Source organism: Salmo trutta, chromosome 9 (assembly GCF_901001165.1).
Source record: "Salmo trutta chromosome 9, fSalTru1.1, whole genome shotgun sequence".
Classification (NCBI taxonomy): domain Eukaryota; kingdom Metazoa; phylum Chordata; class Actinopteri; order Salmoniformes; family Salmonidae; genus Salmo; species Salmo trutta.
The window spans coordinates 45,418,279-45,437,787 of NC_042965.1; the positions used below are offsets into that span (position 1 = coordinate 45,418,279).

The 19,509-nt window shown below is 49.5% G+C and overlaps 1 protein-coding gene and 4 long non-coding RNA genes across 9 annotated transcripts in view; 3 read left to right on the plus strand and 2 right to left on the minus strand.

The window, feature by feature from the left end:
• LOC115200642 (protein mono-ADP-ribosyltransferase PARP8) overlaps window positions 1–19,509 on the minus strand; it is an 86,158-nt gene that overhangs the window by 6,203 nt on the left and 60,446 nt on the right. For both annotated transcript variants that reach the window (XM_029763845.1, XM_029763846.1), the window contains 7 exons: window positions 17,623–17,715; window positions 17,368–17,493; window positions 13,498–13,563; window positions 12,827–12,894; window positions 11,750–11,798; window positions 9,280–9,392; window positions 8,685–8,757 (listed from right to left, as the gene is read on the minus strand). In XM_029763845.1, the coding sequence (XP_029619705.1) occupies window positions 8,685–8,757; window positions 9,280–9,392; window positions 11,750–11,798; window positions 12,827–12,894; window positions 13,498–13,563; window positions 17,368–17,493; window positions 17,623–17,715 (588 nt within the window). The remainder of the gene's footprint in view (window positions 1–8,684; window positions 8,758–9,279; window positions 9,393–11,749; window positions 11,799–12,826; window positions 12,895–13,497; window positions 13,564–17,367; window positions 17,494–17,622; window positions 17,716–19,509) is intronic.
• On the plus strand, window positions 13,840–14,596 carry LOC115200643 (uncharacterized). 4 transcript variants are annotated; one of them, XR_003879555.1, is made up of 4 exons: window positions 13,840–13,984; window positions 14,158–14,204; window positions 14,236–14,313; window positions 14,518–14,596. It is a non-coding gene; the product is annotated as an uncharacterized LOC115200643 (long non-coding RNA). The 4 variants fall into 4 exon arrangements; XR_003879557.1 differs by having other exon boundaries at window positions 13,975–13,991; XR_003879556.1 differs by lacking the exon at window positions 13,840–13,984 and adding an exon at window positions 13,990–14,015.
• Window positions 15,000–16,666, plus strand: LOC115200644 (uncharacterized). The gene is made up of 5 exons (XR_003879558.1): window positions 15,000–15,065; window positions 15,114–15,144; window positions 16,017–16,063; window positions 16,345–16,422; window positions 16,595–16,666. It is a non-coding gene; the product is annotated as an uncharacterized LOC115200644 (long non-coding RNA).
• On the minus strand, window positions 15,827–16,537 carry LOC115200645 (uncharacterized). Its single transcript, XR_003879559.1, has 3 exons — window positions 16,336–16,537; window positions 16,007–16,053; window positions 15,827–15,855 (listed from the first exon to the last, which is right to left on the minus strand). It is a non-coding gene; the product is annotated as an uncharacterized LOC115200645 (long non-coding RNA).
• On the plus strand, window positions 16,891–17,383 carry LOC115200646 (uncharacterized). Its single transcript, XR_003879560.1, has 3 exons — window positions 16,891–16,986; window positions 17,173–17,267; window positions 17,346–17,383. It is a non-coding gene; the product is annotated as an uncharacterized LOC115200646 (long non-coding RNA).

Here is a 19,509-nt window from a genome sequence, read left to right on the forward strand (position 1 = left end):
GGACCATACCAGCCAGTCAGTAGGACCAGGACCATACCAGCCAGTCAGTAGGACCATACCAGCCAGTCAATAGGGCCAGGACCATACCAGCCAGTCAGTAGGGCCAGGACCATACCAGCCAGTCAGTAGGGCCAGGACCATACCAGCCAATCAGTAGGACCAGGACCATACCAGCCAGTCAGTAGGACCATACCAGCCAGTCAGTAGGACCATACCAGCCAGTCAGTAGGACCATACCAGCCAGTCAGTAGGGCCATACCAGCCAGTCAGTAGGGCCGGGACCATACCAGCCAGTCAGTAGGACCAGAACCATACCAGCCAGTCAGTAGGACCATACCAGCCAGTCAATAGGGCCAGGACCATACCAGCCAGTCAGTAGGGCCAGGACCATACCAGCCAGTCAGTAGGGCCAGGACCATACCAGCCAGTCAGTAGGACCATACCAGCCAGTCAGTAGGACCATACCAGCCAGTCAGTAGGACCAGGACCATACCAGCCAGTCAGTAGGACCGGGACCATACCAGCCAGTCAGTAGGGCCGGGACCATACCAGCCAGTCAGTAGGGCCGGGACCATACCAGCCAGTCAGTAGGGCCGGGACCATACCAGCCAGTCAGTAAGGCCGGGACCATACCAGCCAGTCTGTAAGGCCGGGACCATACCAGCCAGTCAGTAGGACCGGGACCATACCAGCCAGTCAGTAGGACCGGGACCATACCAGCCAGTCAGTTGGACCATACCAGCCAGTCAGTAGGACCGGGACCATACCAGCCAGTCAGTAGGGCCAGGACCATACCAGCCAGTCAGTAGGACCATACCAGCCAGTCAGTAGGACCATACCAGCCAGTCAGTAGGACCATACCAGCCAGTCAGTAGGACCATACCAGCCAGTCAGTAGGACCATACCAGCAGTCAGTAGGACATACCAGCCAGTCAGTAGGACCATACCAGCCAGTCAGTAGGGCCAGGACCATACCAGCCAGTCAGTAGGACCATACCAGCCAGTCAGTAGGACCATACCAACCAGTCAGTAGGACCATACCAGCCAGTCAGTAGGACCATACCAGCCAGTCAGTAGGACCATACCAGCCAGTCAGTCAGTAGGACCATACCAGCCAGTCAGTAGGACCGGGACCATACCAGCCAGTTGGACCATACCAGCCAGTCAGTAGGACCAGGACCATACCAGCCAGTCAGTAGGACCATACCAGCCAGTCAATAGGGCCAGGACCATACCAGCCAGTCAGTAGGACCAGGACCATACCAGCCAGTCAGTAGGACCATACCAGCCAGTCAGTAGGACCATACCAGCCAGTCAGTAGGGCCGGGACCATACCAGCCAGTCAGTAGGACCAGGACCATACCAGCCAGTCAGTAGGACCATACCAGCCAGTCAATAGGGCCAGGACCATACCAGCCAGTCAGTAGGGCCAGGACCATACCAGCCAGTCAGTAGGACAAGGACCATACCAGCCAGTCAGTAGGACCATACCAGCCAGTCAGTAGGACCATACCAGCCAGTCAGTAGGGCCGGGACCATACCAGCCAGTCAGTAGGACCGGGACCATACCAGCCAGTCAGTAGGACCATACCAGCCAGTCAGTAGGACCGGGACCATACCAGCCAGTCAGTAGGGCCAGGACCATACCAGCCAGTCAGTAGGACCATACCAGCCAGTCAGTAGGACCATACCAGCCAGTCAGTAGGGCCGGGACCATACCAGCCAGTCAGTAGGGCCGCACCATACCAGCCAGTCAGTAGGACCGGGACCATACCAGCCAGTCAGTAGGACCGGGACCATACCAGCCAGTCAGTAGGGCCAGGACCATACCAGCCAGTCAGTAGGACCAGGACCATACCAGCCAGTCAGTAGGACCATACCAGCCAGTCAGTAGGAGTAGGACCATACCAGCCAGTCAGTAGGGCCAGGACCATACCAGCCAGTCAGTAGGACCATACCAGCCAGTCAGTAGGACCATACCAGCCAGTCAGTAGGACCATACCAGCCAGTCAGTAGGACCATACCAGCCAGTCAGTAGGACCAGGACCATACCAGCCAGTCAGTAGGACCAGGACCATACCAGCCAGTCAGTAGGACCAGGACCATACCAGCCAGTCAGTAGGACCAGGACCATACCAGCCAGTCAGTAGGACCATACCAGCCAGTCAGGAGGACAAGGACCATACCAGCCAGTCAGTAGGGCCAGGACCATACCAGCCAGTCAGTAGGACCAGGACCATACCAGCCAGTCAGTAGGACCAGGACCATACCAGCCAGTCAGTAGGACCAGGACCATACCAGCCAGTCAGTAGGGCCAGGACCATACCAGCCAGTCAGTAGGACCATACCAGCCAGTCAGTAGGACCATACCAGCCAGTCAGTAGGACCATACCAGCCAGTCAATAGGGCCAGGACCATACCAGCCAGTCAGTAGGGCCAGGACCATACCAGCCAGTCAGTAGGGCCAGGACCATACCAGCCAGTCAGTAGGACCAGGACCATACCAGCCAGTCAGTAGGACCATACCAGCCAGTCAGTAGGACCATACCAGCCAGTCAGTAGGACCATACCAGCCAGTCAGTAGGACCATACCAGCCAGTCAGTAGGGACCATACCAGCCAGTCAGTAGGGCCGGGACCATACCAGCCAGTCAGTAGGACCAGAACCATACCAGCCAGTCAGTAGGACCATACCAGCCAGTCAATAGGGCCAGGACCATACCAGCCAGTCAGTAGGGCCAGGACCATACCAGCCAGTCAGTAGGGCCAGGACCATACCAGCCAGTCAGTAGGACCATACCAGCCAGTCAGTAGGACCATACCAGCCAGTCAGTAGGACCAGGACCATACCAGCCAGTCAGTAGGACCGGGACCATACCAGCCAGTCAGTAGGGCCGGGACCATACCAGCCAGTCAGTAGGGCCGGGACCATACCAGCCAGTCAGTAAGGCCGGGACCATACCAGCCAGTCTGTAAGGCCGGGACCATACCAGCCAGTCAGTAGGACCGGGACCATACCAGCCAGTCAGTAGGACCGGGACCATACCAGCCAGTCAGTAGGACCGGGACCATACCAGCCAGTCAGTTGGACCATACCAGCCAGTCAGTAGGACCGGGACCATACCAGCCAGTCAGTAGGGCCAGGACCATACCAGCCAGTCAGTAGGACCATACCAGCCAGTCAGTAGGACCATACCAGCCAGTCAGTAGGACCATACCAACCAGTCAGTAGGACCATACCAGCCAGTCAGTAGGACCATACCAGCCAGTCAGTAGGACCATACCAGCCAGTCAGTAGGGCCAGGACCATACCAGCCAGTCAGTAGGACCATACCAGCCAGTCAGTAGGACCATACCAGCCAGTCAGTAGGACCATACCAACCAGTCAGTAGGACCATACCAGCCAGTCAGTAGGACCATACCAGCCAGTCAGTAGGGCCAGGACCATACCAGCCAGTCAGTAGGACCATACCAGCCAGTCAGTAGGACCAGGACCATACCAGCCAGTCAGTAGGACCAGGACCATACCAGCCAGTCAGTAGGGCCAGGACCATACCAGCCAGTCAACAGGGCCGGGACCATACCAGCCAGTCAGTAGGGCCGGGACCATACCAGCCAGTCAGTAGGACCGGGACCATACCAGCCAGTCAGTAGGACCAGGACCATACCAGCCAGTCAATAGGGCCAGGACCATACCAGCCAGTCAGTAGGACCAGGACCATACCAGCCAGTCAGTAGGACCATACCAGCCAGTCAGTAGGACCATACCAGCCAGTCAGTAGGACCATACCAGCCAGTCAGTAGGGCCGGGACCATACCAGCCAGTCAGTAGGACCAGGACCATACCAGCCAGTCAGTAGGACCATACCAGCCAGTCAATAGGGCCAGGACCATACCAGCCAGTCAGTAGGGCCAGGACCATACCAGCCAGTCAGTAGGACAAGGACCATACCAGCCAGTCAGTAGGACCATACCAGCCAGCCAGTAGGACCATACCAGCCAGTCAGTAGGACCATACCAGCCAGTCAGTAGGGCCGGGACCATACCAGCCAGTCAGTAGGGCCGGGACCATACCAGCCAGTCAGTAGGACCGGGACCATACCAGCCAGTCAGTAGGACCATACCAGCCAGTCAGTAGGACCGGGACCATACCAGCCAGCCAGTCAGTAGGGCCAGGACCATACCAGCCAGTCAGTAGGACCATACCAGCCAGTCAGTAGGACCATACCAGCCAGTCAGTAGGACCATACCAGCCAGTCAGTAGGGCCGGGACCATACCAGCCAGTCAGTAGGGCCGCACCATACCAGCCAGTCAGTAGGACCGGGACCATACCAGCCAGTCAGTAGGACCAGGACCATACCAGCCAGTCAGTAGGACCGGGACCATACCAGCCAGTCAGTAGGGCCAGGACCATACCAGCCAGTCAGTAGGACCAGGACCATACCAGCCAGTCAGTAGGACCATACCAGCCAGTCAGTAGGAGTAGGACCATACCAGCCAGTCAGTAGGGCCAGGACCATACCAGCCAGTCAGTAGGACCATACCAGCCAGTCAGTAGGACCATACCAGCCAGTCAGTAGGACCATACCAGCCAGTCAGTAGGACCAGGACCATACCAGCCAGTCAGTAGGACCAGGACCATACCAGCCAGTCAGTAGGACCAGGACCATACCAGCCAGTCAGTAGGACCAGGACCATACCAGCCAGTCAGTAGGGCCAGGACCATACCAGCCAGTCAACAGGGCCAGGACCATACCAGCCAGTCAGTAGGACCAGGACCATACCAGCCAGTCAGTAGGACCAGGACCATACCAGCCAGTCAGTAGGGCCAGGACCATACCAGCCAGTCAGTAGGGCCAGGACCATATCAGCCAGTCAGTAGGACCATACCAGCCAGTCAGTAGGACCATACCAGCCAGTCAGTAGGACCATACCAGCCAGTCAGTAGGACCATACCAGCCAGTCAGTAGGGCCGGGACCATACAAGCCAGTCAGTAGGACCAGGACCATACCAGCCAGTCAGTAGGGCCAGGACCATACCAGCCAGTCAGTAGGACCAGGACCATACCAGCCAGTCAGTAGGACCATACCAGCCAGTCAGTAGGACCATACCAGCCAGTCAGTAGGACCAGGACCATACCAGCCAGTCAACAGGGCCAGGACCATACCAGCCAGTCAGTAGGACCATACCAGCCAGTCAGTAGGGCCAGGACCATACCAGCCAGTCAGTGGGACCAGGACCATACCAGCCAGTCAGTAGGACCATACCAGCCAGTCAGTAGGGCCGGGACCATACCAGCCAGTCAGTAGGACCATACCAGCCAGTCAGTAGGGCCAGGACCATACCAGCCAGTCAGTAGGACCAGGACCATACCAGCCAGTCAGTAGGACCATAACAGCCAGTCAGTAGGACCATACCAGCCAGTCAGTAGGACCGGGACCATACCAGCCAGTCAGTAGGACCGGGACCATACCAGCCAGTCAGTAGGGCCGGGACCATACCAGCCAGTCAGTAGGGCCGGGACCATACCAGCCAGTCAGTAGGACCAGGACCATACCAGCCAGTCAGTAGGACCATACCAGCCAGTCAGTAGGACCATACCAGCCAGTCAGTAGGACCGGGACCATACCAGCCAGTCAGTAGGGCCGGGACCATACCAGCCAGTCAGTAGGGCCGGAACCATACCAGCCAGTCAGTAGGACCAGGACCATACCAGCCAGTCAGTAGGACCAGACCAGCCAGTCAGTAGGACCAGGACCATACCAGCCAGTCAGTAGGACCATACCAGCCAGTCAGTAGGGCCAGGACCATACCAGCCAGTCGGGCCAGGACCATACCAGCCAGTCAGTAGGACCATACCAGCCAGTCAGTAGGACCAGGATCATACCAGCCAGTCAGTAGGACCGGGACCATACCAGCCAGTCAGTAGGACCAGGACCATACCAGCCAGTCAGTAGGACCATACCAGCCAGTCAGTAGGACCAGGACCATACCAGCCAGTCAGTAGGACCATACCAGCCAGTCAGTAGGACCAGGACCATACCAGCCAGTCAGTAGGACCATACCAGCCAGTCAGTAGGACCATACCAGCCAGTCAGTAGGACCATACCAGCCAGTCAGTAGGACCATACCAGCCAGTCAGTAGGACTGGGACCATACCAGCCAGTCAGTAGGGCCGGGACCATACCAGCCAGTCAGTAGGGCCGGAACCATACCAGCCAGTCAGTAGGACCAGGACCATACCAGCCAGTCAGTAGGACCAGACCAGCCAGTCAGTAGGACCAGGACCATACCAGCCAGTCAGTAGGGCCAGGACCATACCAGCCAGTCGGGCCAGGACCATACCAGCCAGTCAGTAGGACCATACCAGCCAGTCAGTAGGACCAGGATCATACCAGCCAGTCAGTAGGACCGGGACCATACCAGCCAGTCAGTAGGACCAGGACCATACCAGCCAGTCAGTAGGACCATACCAGCCAGTCAGTAGGACCAGGACCATACCAGCCAGTCAGTAGGACCATACCAGCCAGTCAGTAGTGCCATACCAGCCAGTCAGTAGGACCAGGACCATACCAGCTAGTCAGTAGGACCAGGACCATACCAGCCAGTCAGTAGGGCCAGGACCATACCAGCCAGTCAGTAGGACCAGGACCATACCAGCCAATCAGTAGGGCCAGGACCATACCAGCCAGTCAACAGGGCCAGGACCATACCAGCCAGTCAGTAGGACCATACCAGCCAGTCAGTAGGGCCAGGACCATACCAGCCAGTCAGTAGGACCAGGACCATACCAGCCAGTCAGTAGGGCCAGGACCATACCAGCCAGTCAACAGGGCCAGGACCATACCAGCCAGTCAGTAGGACCAGGACCATACCAGCCAGTCAGTAGGACCATACCAGCCAGTCAGTAGGACCATACCAGCCAGTCAGTAGGGCCAGGATCATACCAGCCAGTCAGTAGGACCAGGATCATACCAGCCAGTCAGTAGGACCAGGACCATACCAGCCAGTCAGTAGGACCATACCAGCCAGTCAGTAGGACCAGGACCATACCAGCCAGTCAGTAGGGCCAGGACCATACCAGCCAGTCAGTAGGGCCAGGACCATATCAGCCAGTCAGTAGGGCCAGGACCATATCAGCCAGTCAGTAGGGCCGGGACCATACCAGCCAGTCAACAGGGCCGGGACCATACCAGCCAGTCAACAGGGCCGGGACCATACCAGCCAGTCAGTAGGGCCATACCAGCAAGTCAGTAGGGCAAGGACCATACCAGCCAGTCAGTAGGACCATACCAGCCAGTCAGTAGGGCCAGGACCATACCAGCCAGTCAGTAGGACCATACCAGCCAGTCAGTAGGACCAGGACCATACCAGCCAGTCAGTAGGGCCATACCAGCCAGTCAGTAGGGCCAGGACCATACCAGCCAGTCAGTAGGGCCAGGACCATACCAGCCAGTCAGTAGGGCCAGGACCATACCAGCCAGTCAGTAGGACCATACCAGCCAGTCAGTAGGACCATACCAGCCAGTCAGTAGGACCAGGACCATACCAGCCAGTCAACAGGGCCAGGACCATACCAGCCAGTCAGTAGGGCCAGGACCATACCAGCCAGTCAGTAGGGCCAGGACCATACCAGCCAGTCAGTAGGACCAGAACCATACCAGCCAGTCAGTAGGACCATACCAGCCAGTCAGTAGGACCAGGACCATACCAGCCAGTCAGTGGGGCCGGGACCATACCAGCCAGTCAGTAGGACCATACCAGCCAGTCAGTAGGACCAGGACCATACCAGCCAGTCAGTAGGACCATACCAGCCAGTCAGTAGGACCATACCAGCCAGTCAGTAGGACCATACCAGCCAGTCAGTAGGACCATACCAGCCAGTCAGTAGGACCAGGACCATACCAGCCAGTCAGTAGGACCAGGACCATACCAGCCAGTCAGTAGGACCATACCAGCCAGTCTACAGGACCATACCAGCCAGTCAGTAGGACCAGGACCATACCAGCCAGTCAGTAGGACCATACCAGCCAGTCTACAGGACCAGGACCATACCAGCCAGTCAGAAGGACCAGGACCATACCAGCCAGTCTACAGGACCATACCAGCCAGTCAGTAGGACCATACCAGCCAGTCAGTAGGACCATACCAGCCAGTCAGTAGGACCAGGACCATACCAGCCAGTCAGTAGGACCATACCAGCCAGTCTACAGGACCAGGACCATACCAGCCAGTCAGTAGGACCATACCAGCCAGTCTACAGGACCATACCAGCATCGCGATACAAAACACAAAGCAGATTTAACTTGTTTAGGAAAAACGGCCTTAATGTTGGTAACAAACACGTTGGTATCCAGAGTTACATGTATTTACTATCCAGGCTATACACACACACACACACAATATATTACATACAGCAGCTTTTTAAAAGGACCAATGATTTGGTCTGCTTCATGTTTTCATTTTTTGGCATGGAAAAAAATATTGCGATACTGGTGTCATCACAGCTCTAGTAACGGAGTGAATACTGTTTGTGTTCAGGTCTTGAAGGGTTATTACATTTACTCAGACCTACAGTTTACCATACACAGTAGTCTCAGGCAGTTTAAATCACAGATTGTGCTTTTAAAAGGCTGATAAACAATTATTGGATTTTAAAAAATATATATATTTTTTTTTTTACCTGAAGTCTTGTGTTGGATGCAACCACCAAACCGTTCCTCAAAATGGAGTGCCAATTTTCTATGTGAGAACCACTGAAGAGAGAAAAAGTCCTTATTAATTATCCAATACATTATCTACTGTGTTAATCAAATAAAAGTTATTCTCTAACTGAAAATAGCAGTGATTTTAAAAACATGTTTCAGAAACATAGTGTACGATTGAAGTATTTAAAACAAGTGTAAGATTTAAAAAAAAAAAAACAATACTTGAAAACATTGAGTGCACTGTGTGCCTTCATGAGCATATGAATGATGATGTGTACTGATGTGTACTAATGTGTACTGAGAGGGAACAATACAATGGAAGACCAGCTAACCTTACCAACATATCCTGAAATAACATTTTTTTTTTCGATAGTTAAACTTGAAATGGGCATGGTCTAAATCGACTCAACAACCCCCCCCCCCCCCCCCAAAAAAAAAAACCATCTCTATATTTATCTTTCTTAAAATGACCCAACAAATCTAGTTATTTCTGGTTGTTTATCAAAGTTAGCTGGTTTTGTACTATAGCCCCTCTGCTACATATATAGAAATACAAATAAGGGAACGTACTGGAAAGCGAAGGTACTCCCAAAGAGGGTTTTGGCAGCTCGGAAGTTGGACTCTTTGGCAGGAGGACTGCTGAGTAGAAGGAACTGGTGCAGGGTGTGCATGAACTTCAGCTGCTGCAGTCGTGACAGAGACACAGGAGACACAACACTTATAGGTGTACCAAATGGCTCCCTATTCCCTATATAGAGCAGGTAAAAAGTAGTGCACTATATAGGGAATAGGGCTGTAGTATAAAGTAGTACACTATATAGGGAATAGGGCTGTAGTATAAAGTAGTGCACTATATAGGGAATAGGGCTGTAGTATAAAGTAGTACACTATATAGGGAATAGGGCTGTAGTATAAAGTAGTACACTATATAGGGAATAGGGCTGTAGTATAAAGTAGTGCACTATATAGGGAATAGGGCTGTAGTATAAAGTAGTGCACTATATAGGGAATAGGGCTGTAGTATAAAGTAGTGCACTATATAGGGAATAGGGCTGTAGTATAAAGTAGTGTACTATATAGGGAATAGGGCTGTAGTATAAAGTAGTGCACTATATAGGGAATAGGGCTGTAGTATAAAGTAGTGTACTATATAGGGAATAGGGCTGTAGTATAAAGTAGTGCACTATATAGGGAATAGGGTGCGATTTGGGACACCGCACATTCACTCTCTCCTTTTCTATTCTCTCCGTTCTTCACAACTCTATAATCAGCCTGTCTTCTGACCTCACTCTGTAATCAGCCTGTCTTCTGACCTCACTCTGTAATCAGCCTGTCTTCTGACCTCACTCTGTAATCAGCCTGTCTTCTGACCTCACTCTGTAATCAGCCTGTCTTCTGACCTCACTCTGTAATCAGCCTGTCTTCTGACCTCACTCTGTAATCAGCCTGTCTTCTGACCTCACTCTATAATCAGCCTGTTTTTATTAACATTGTATTTAACGAGGCAAGTCAGTTAAGAACAAATTCTTATTTTCAATGACAGCCTAGTTAACTGCCTTGTTCAGGGGCAGAACGACAGATTTTTTACCTTGTCAGCTCGGGAATTCAATCTTGCAACCTTCCGGTTACTAGTCCAACGCTCTAACCACTAGGCTACCTGCTAGTCCAACGCTCTAACCACTAGCCTACCTGCTGGTTACTAGTCCAACGCTCTAACCACTAGGCTACCTGCTAGTCCAACGCTCTAACCACTAGGCTACCTGCTGGTTACTAGTCCAACGCTCTAACCACTAGGCTACCTGCTGGTTACTAGTCCAACGCTCTAACCACTAGGCTACCTGCTGGTTACTAGTCCAACCCTCTAACCACTAGGCTACCTGCTAGTCCAACGCTCTAACCACTAGGCTACCTGCTGGTTACTAGTCCAACGCTCTAACCACTAGCCTACCTGCTGGTTACTAGTCCAACGCTCTAACCACTAGGCTACCTGCCACCCCACTAGATAGAACTAGACTTACTGAAAAACTAAATAAAAAAAAAAAAAATGTAATATCTCTATATGTATGGTTAAGTCTGGCTTAATCTTAATCTCCCTAGACGATGTAATATCTCTCTGCTGGTATTTTCTCGTCCGGCGTTAAGTCGTTTCTGGGTGTTCCTGTGAAGTCCTAAAACAGGCTGATTTTATAGAATGAAGTCATTTGGTCGTCTCTCCTTCCAGTTCTCTGCTGCCAATGACTGGAACGAACCACAAAAATCTCTGAAACTGGAAACACTTATTTCCCTCACTAGCTTTAAGCACCAGCTGTCAGAGCAGCTCACAGATCACTGCACCTGTACATAGCCCATCTATAATTTAGCCCAAACTACTACCTCTTCCCCTACTGTATTTATTTATTTTATTTATTATTTTGCTCCTTTGCACCATATTATTTATATTTTAACTTTGAACTTTCTTCAAATTACAAATCTACCATTCCAGTGTTTTTCTTGCTATACTTTATTTACTTTGCCACCATGGCCTTTTTTGCCTTTACCTCCCTTATCTCACATCATTTGCTCACATTGTATATAGACTTATTTTTCTACTGTATTATTGATTGTATGTTTGTTTTACTCCATGTGTAACTCTGTGTTGTTGTATGTGTCAAACTGCTTTGCTTTATCTTGGCCAGGTCGCAATTGTAAACGAGAACTTGTTCTCAACTTGCCTACCTGGTTAAATAAAGGAGACATAAATAAATAAATAAATAAATAAATAAGACATGGGCTCCCGAGTGGCGCAGCGGTCTAAGGCAGTGCTAGAGGCGTCACTACAGACCCTGGTTCGATCCCGGGCTGTATCACAACCGGCTGTGATCGGGAGTCTCATAGGGCGGCGCACAATTGGCCCAGTGTCGTCCGGGTAAGGGGAAGGTTTGACCAGGGTAGGCAGTCATTGTAAATAAGAATTTGTTCTTAACTGACTTGCCTAGTTAAATGAAGGTATAAAAAAAAATATATATATATAATATCTCCCTTAATGATGTATAAAACTCACTCTGGTAACTGGTAGTTTGACGATGTGTGACCTGTTACTGGATATCACCCTAGAGAGAAAAACAAAACGGGGGTTACATTAGACATTAACAGTTTGCAATACAATACCTCCCAGCTGCTAGATTGACCTGTTGTTACATACTTAAACTGTCATTCACACTTTCTCTTCTGTTGAATGTATCAATCCACTGTCTCACGTCCTGGTCTAACTGTACATTCAATATGACAGTCAATGTTTCTGACTACTGATTGAATTGCAGGCTGACAATGGCCTAACAGTCGGAAACATTGGTTTTGCTCCATTTGCCTCTGAAATGAATAAATAACATAAAACAACTTTGAAACCGTTTTTCGATTGCTGACTCATGACACAAAATCTAAGGCTGTTTCAGGAAAAAAATTGATTTATTGGGGAAATAAAGTAAGGGGGTTTATTACCATGGCAGTAAGGGGGTTTATTACCATGGCAGTAAGGGGGTTTCTTACCATGGCAGTAAGGGGGTTTCTTACCATGGCAGTAAGGGGGTTTCTTACCACGGCAGTAAGGGGGTTTCTTACCACGGCAGTAAGGGGGTTTCTTACCACGGCAGTAAGGGGGTTTCTTACCACGGCAGTAAGGGGGTTTCTTACCACGGCAGTAAGGGGGTTTCTTACCACGGCAGTAAGGGGGTTTATTACCACGGCAGTAAGGGGGTTCTTACCACGGCAGTAAGGGGGTTTCTTACCATGGCAGTAAGGGGGTTCTTACCATGGCAGTAAGGGGTTTCTTACCATGGCAGTAAGGGGGTTTCTTACCATGGCAGTAAGGGGGTTTCTTACCATGGCAGTAAGGGGGTTTATTACCATGGCAGTAAGGGGGTTTATTACCATGGCAGTAAGGGGGTTTCTTACCATGGCAGTAAGGGGTTTCTTACCATGGCAGTAAGGGGGTTTCTTACCATGGCAGTAAGGGGGTTTCTTACCATGGCAGTAAGTGGGTTCTTACCATGGCAGTAAGGGGTTTCTTACCATGGCAGTAAGGGGTTTCTTACCATTGCAGTAAGGGGGTTTCTTACCATGGCAGTAAGGGGGTTCTTACCATTGCAGTAAGGGGTGAGCTAAAGGATCATGCTTGTCCATCTGCCTCTTAATCTCCAGGTAAGGTGCCTGTAGAGAAACAACCTTCATTTAACTCCACTGGCTCAATGGGTGTGTGTGTACACACACACACACACACACACACACACACACACACACACACACACACACACACACACACACACACACACACACACACACACACACACACACACGGGAGACAAAGGAGAGGATGAGAGACATGAGGAATTAGGTCCTAAACACATAGGAGAGTTAAAGGCTGTCAAGGGTTAGGGTTAGTTACCTGGGACATTTCTCTGATAGAGGTGAGACTGGTTAGGGTTAGTTACCTGGGACATTTCTCTGATAGAGGTAAGGCTGGTTAGGGTTAGTTACCTGGGACATTTCTCTGATAGAGGTGAGACTGGTTAGGGTTAGTTACCTGGGACATTTCTCTGATAGAGGTGAGACTGGTTAGGGTTAGTTACCTGGGACATTTCTCTGATAGAGGTAAGGCTGGTTAGGGTTAGTTACCTGGGACATTTCTCTGATAGAGGTAAGGCTGGTTAGGGTTAGTTACCTGGGACATTTCTCTGATAGAGGTGAGACTGGTTAGGGTTAGTTACCTGGGACATTTCTCTGATAGAGGTAAGGCTGGTTAGGGTTAGTTACCTGGGACATTTCTCTGATAGAGGTGAGACTGTCAAGGGCTCTCATCACTCGGTCATAGTCCTTTTTCTGAAATGAACCACAATCATCATGGATCACAGGCTGTATGAACCACTTCAAACAGGACACAGTGGAATTCAGCAAGGATCTACCGACAACAACTAAAGTCCTCTGCATATTCAACTAAATGATCTCCATCTGGATTAGCCTTAAAAATCTTATATTTTACATTTTACATTTTTAGTCATTTAGCAGACGCTCTTATCCAGAGCGACTTACAGTAGTGAATGCATACATTTCATACATTGCTTTTTTCCCCCGTACTGGTCCCCTGTGGGAATTGAACCCACAACCCTGGCGTTGCAAACACCATGCTCTACCAACTGAGCCACACAGGATTTTTTTTTGTGGGGGGGTGGATTTATTGCAGGAATTCATCAAATTGCTGCTGATAAAAGCCATACCCTGGGATTGAAGGACCTGTTAGTAGGTTCAGGGTTAGTAAACCATACTGTTAGTAGGTTCAGGGTTAGTAAACCATACCCTGGGATTGAAGGCCTGTTAGTAGGTTCAGGGTTAGTAAACCATACCCTGGGATTGAAGGACCTGTTAGTAGGTTCAGGGTTAGTAAGCCATACCCTGGGGATGAAGGCCTGTTAGTAGGTTCAGGGTTAGTAAACCATACCCTGGGGTTGAAGGCCTGTTAGTAGGTTCAGGGTTAGTAAACCATACTGTTAGTAGGTTCAGGGTTAGTAAACCATACCCTGGGGATGAAGGCCTGTTAGTAGGTTCAGGGTTAGTAAACCATACTGTTAGTAGGTTCAGGGTTAGTAAACCATACTGTTAGTAGGTTCAGGGTTAGTAAACCATACTGTTAGTAGGTTCAGGGTTAGTAAACCATACCCTGGGATTGAAGGCCTGTTAGTAGGTTCAGGGTTAGTAAACCATACCCTGGGGATGAAGGCCTGTTAGTAGGTTCAGGGTTAGTAAGCCATACCCTGGGATTGAAGGACCTGTTAGTAGGTTCAGGGTTAGTAAACCATACCCTGGGGTTGAAGGCCTGTTAGTAGGTTCAGGGTTAGTAAACCATACCCTGGGGATGAAGGCCTGTTAGTAGGTTCAGGGTTAGTAAACCATACCCTGGGGATGAAGGCCTGTTAGTAGGTTCAGGGTTAGTAAACCATACCCTGGGATTGAAGGACCTGTTAGTAGGTTCAGCATTAGTAAACCATACCCTGGGGTTGAAGGCCTGTTAGTAGGTTCAGGGTTAGTAAACCATACTGTTAGTAGGTTCAGGGTTAGTAAACCATACCCTGGGATTGAAGGCCTGTTAGTAGGTTCAGGGTTAGTAAGCCATACCCTGGGATTGAAGGCCTGTTAGTAGGTTCAGGGTTAGTAAACCATACCCTGGGGATGAAGGCCTGTTAGTAGGTTCAGGGTTAGTAAACCATACCCTGGGGTGAAGGACCTGTTAGTAGGTTCAGGGTTAGTAAACCATACTGTTAGTAGGTTCAGGGTTAGTAAACCATACTGTTAGTAGGTTCAGGGTTAGTAAACCATACTGTTAGTAGGTTCAGCGTTAGTAAACCATACCCTGGGATTGAAGGACCTGTTAGTAGGTTCAGGGTTAGTAAACCATACTGTTAGTAGGTTCAGGGTTAGTAAACCATACTGTTAGTAGGTTCAGGGTTAGTAAACCATACTGTTAGTAGGTTCAGGGTTAGTAAACCATACTGTTAGTAGGTTCAGGGTTAGTAAACCATACTGTTAGTAGGTTCAGGGTTAGTAATCCATACCCTGGGGATGAAGGCCTGTTAGTAGGTTCAGGGTTAGTAAACCATACTGTTAGTAGGTTCAGGGTTAGTAAACCATACTGTTAGTAGGTTCAGGGTTAGTAAGCCATACCCTGGGATTGAAGGACCTGTTAGTAGGTTCAGGGTTAGTAAACCATACCCTGGGATTGAAGGACCTGTTAGTAGGTTCAGGGTTAGTAAGCCATACCCTGGGTTTGAAGGACCTGTTAGTAGGTTCAGGGTTAGTAAGCCATACCCTGGGATTGAAGGACCTGTTAGTAGGTTCAGGGTTAGTAAGCCATACCCTGGGGCTGAAGGCCTGTTAGTAGGTTCAGGGTTAGTAAACCATACTGTTAGTAGGTTCAGGGTTAGTAAACCATACTGTTAGTAGGTTCAGGGTTAGTAAACCATACTGTTAGTAGGTTCAGGGTTAGTAAACCATACCCTGGGGATGAAGGCCTGTTAGTAGGTTCAGGGTTAGTAAACCATACCCTGGGGATGAAGGCCTGTTAGTAGGTTCAGGGTTAGTAAACCATACTGTTAGTAGGTTCAGGGTTAGTAAACCATACTGTTAGTAGGTTCAGGGTTCAGGGTTAGTAAACCATACCCTGGGGTTGAAGGACCTGTTAGTAGGTTCAGGGTTAGTAAACCATACCCTGGGGATGAAGGACCTGTTAGTAGGTTCAGCATTAGTAAACCATACCCTGGGGTTGAAGGACCTGTTAGTAGGTTCAGGGTTAGTAAACCATACCCTGGGGTTGAAGGCCTGTTAGTAGGTTCAGGGTTAGTAAACCATACTGTTAGTAGGTTCAGGGTTAGTAAACCATACCCTGGGATTGAAGGCCTGTTAGTAGGTTCAGGGTTAGTAAGCCATACCCTGGGGATGAAGGCCTGTTAGTAGGTTCAGGGTTAGTAAACCATACTGTTAGTAGGTTCAGGGTTAGTAAACCATACCCTGGGGATGAAGGCCTGTTAGTAGGTTCAGGGTTAGTAAACCATACCCTGGGATTGAAGGCCTGTTAGTAGGTTCAGGGTTAGTAAACCATACTGTTAGTAGGTTCAGGGTTAGTAAACCATACCCTGGGGTTGAAGGCCTGTTAGTAGGTTCAGGGTTAGTAAACCATACTGTTAGTAGGTTCAGGGTTAGTAAACCATACTGTTAGTAGGTTCAGGGTTAGTAAACCATACCCTGGGATTGAAGGCCTGTTAGTAGGTTCAGGGTTAGTAAACCATACCCTGGGGATGAAGTCCTGTTAGTAGGTTCAGGGTTAGTAAACCATACCCTGGGGATGAAGTCCTGTTAGTAGGTTCAGGGTTAGTAAACCATACCCTGGGATTGAAGGACCTGTTAGTAGGTTCAGGGTTAGTAAACCATACTGTTAGTAGGTTCAGGGTTAGTAAACCATACCCTGGGATTGAAGGACCTGTTAGTAGGTTCAGGGTTAGTAAGCCATACCCTGGGGATGAAGGCCTGTTAGTAGGTTCAGGGTTAGTAAACCATACCCTGGGGATGAAGGCCTGTTAGTAGGTTCAGGGTTAGTAAACCATACTGTTAGTAGGTTCAGGGTTAGTAAACCATACTGTTAGTAGGTTCAGGGTTAGTAAACCATACCCTGGGGATGAAGGCCTGTTAGTAGGTTCAGGGTTAGTAAACCATACTGTTAGTAGGTTCAGGGTTAGTAAACCATACTGTTAGTAGGTTCAGCGTTAGTAAACCATACTGTTAGTAGGTTCAGGGTTAGTAAACCATACTGTTAGTAGGTTCAGGGTTAGTAAACCATACTGTTAGTAGGTTCAGGGTTAGTAAACCATACCCTGGGGTTGAAGTCCTGTTAGTAGGTTCAGGGTTAGTAAACCATACCCTGGGCTGAAGTCCTGTTAGTAGGTTCAGGGTTAGTAAACCATACCCTGGGGATGAAGGCCTGTTAGTAGGTTCAGGGTTAGTAAACCATACCCTGGGGTTGAAGGACCTGTTAGTAGGTTCAGGGTTAGTAAACCATACTGTTAGTAGGTTCAGGGTTAGTAAACCATACCCTGGGGATGAAGGCCTGTTAGTAGGTTCAGGGTTAGTAAACCATACCCTGGGGTTGAAGGCCAGTGCCTGGGAGTCACATGGATCCACCACGGAGGGATACGGCTCAAAGATGACCACTTTCCTGGGAGACTCTAGAGCAGACCTACACATGGACACCAACAGATCCACCACCTAGGAAACAGAGACGGACACTCAGCCAGCTGTCTGTGTGTGTGTGTGTGTGTGTGTGTGTGTGTGTGTGTCTGTGTGTGTGTGTCTGTGTGTCTGTGTGTGTGTGTGTGTGTGCGCGCTCATGCATACCTGAGCTCCGGTGGCGATCTCGTCGGCTGCCTCGTTCATCACCCCCAGTGTTTGAAAGGCAAACACACACAGTTCCCGCTCACACACCGTGGGCTGTGGGGTGGACACACCACATAGGATCATTCAGATAGATCTCTTGTTTAGCCTTACAGCATATTTTCTCCCTCTAACTCATATACATAGATAGTAATGGGTGTGCTGCTCGTTAGAAATAATGATGTTTTGGGTTAAATGAGTCAGAAACAGTCAGGCTACCGTCTACAACAGTTACTAATGGTATACAAAGCCCTCATTCCACAGTTACACAAAGCCCTCCTTCCACAGTTGCACAAAGCCCTCCTTCCACAGTTGCACAAAGCCCTCCTTCCACAGTTACACAAAGCCCTCCTTCCACAGTTACACAAAGCCCTCATTCCACAGTTACACAAAGCCCTTATATCCACAGTTACACAAAGCCCTCATTCCACAGTTACTACTGGTATAACAAAGCCCTCATTCCACAGGTATAGTCGTATCATTAGGACTCAGGACAGTGACCTATAGTCGTATCATTAGGACTCAGGACAGTGACCTATCGTCGTATCATTAGGACTCAGGACAGTGACCTATAGTCATATCATTAGGACTCAGGACAGTGACCTGTAGTCATATCATTAGGAGGACTCAGGACAGTGACCTATAGTCGTATCATTAGGACTCAGGACAGTGACCTATAGTCATATCATTAGGAGGACTCAGGACAGTGATCTATAGTCATATCATTAGGACTCAGGACAGTGATCTATAGTCAAATCATTAGGAGGACTCAGGACAGTGACCTATAGTCGTATCATTAGGACTCAGGACAGTGACCTATAGTCGTATCATTAGGACTCAGGACAGTGACCTATAGTCGTATCATTAGGACTCAGGACAGTGACCTATAGTCGTATCATTAGGACTCAGGACAGTGACCTATAGTCGTATCATTAGGACTCAGGACAGTGACCTATAGTCGTATCATTAGGACTCAGGACAGTGACCTATAGTCGTATCATTAGGACTCAGGACAGTGACCTATAGTCGTATCATTAGGACTCAGGACAGTGACCTATAGTCGTATCATTAGGACTCAGGACAGTGATCTATAGTCGTATCATTAGGACTCAGGACAGTGACCTATAGTCGTATCATTAGGAGGACTCAGGACAGTGACCTATAGTCGTATCATTAGGAGGACTCAGGACAGTGACCTATAGTCGTATCATTAGGAGGACTCAGGACAGTGACCTATAGTCGTATCATTAGGAGGACTCAGGACAGTGACCTATAGTCATATCATTAGGAGGACTCAGGACAGTGATCTATAGTCGTATCATTAGGAGGACTCAGGACAGTGACCTATAGTCGTATCATTAGGAGGACTCAGGACAGTGACCTATAGTCGTATCATTAGGAGGACTCAGGACAGTGACCTATAGTCGTATCATTAGGAGGACTCAGGACAGTGACCTATAGTCGTATCATTAGGAGGACTCAGGACAGTGACCTATAGTCGTATCATTAGGACTCAGGACAGTGACCTATAGTCGTATCATTAGGACTCAGGACAGTGACCTATAGTCGTATCATTAGGACTCAGGACAGTGACCTATAGTCGTATCATTAGGACTCAGGACAGTGACCTATAGTCATATCATTAGGACTCAGGACAGTGACCTATAGTCGTATCATTAGGACTCAGGACAGTGACCTATAGTCATATCATTAGGACTCAGGACAGTGACCTATAGTCATATCATTAGGACTCAGGACAGTGACCTATCATCATATCATTAGGACTCAGGACAGTGATCTATAGTCATATCATTAGGACTCAGGACAGTGACCTATAGTCGTATCATTAGG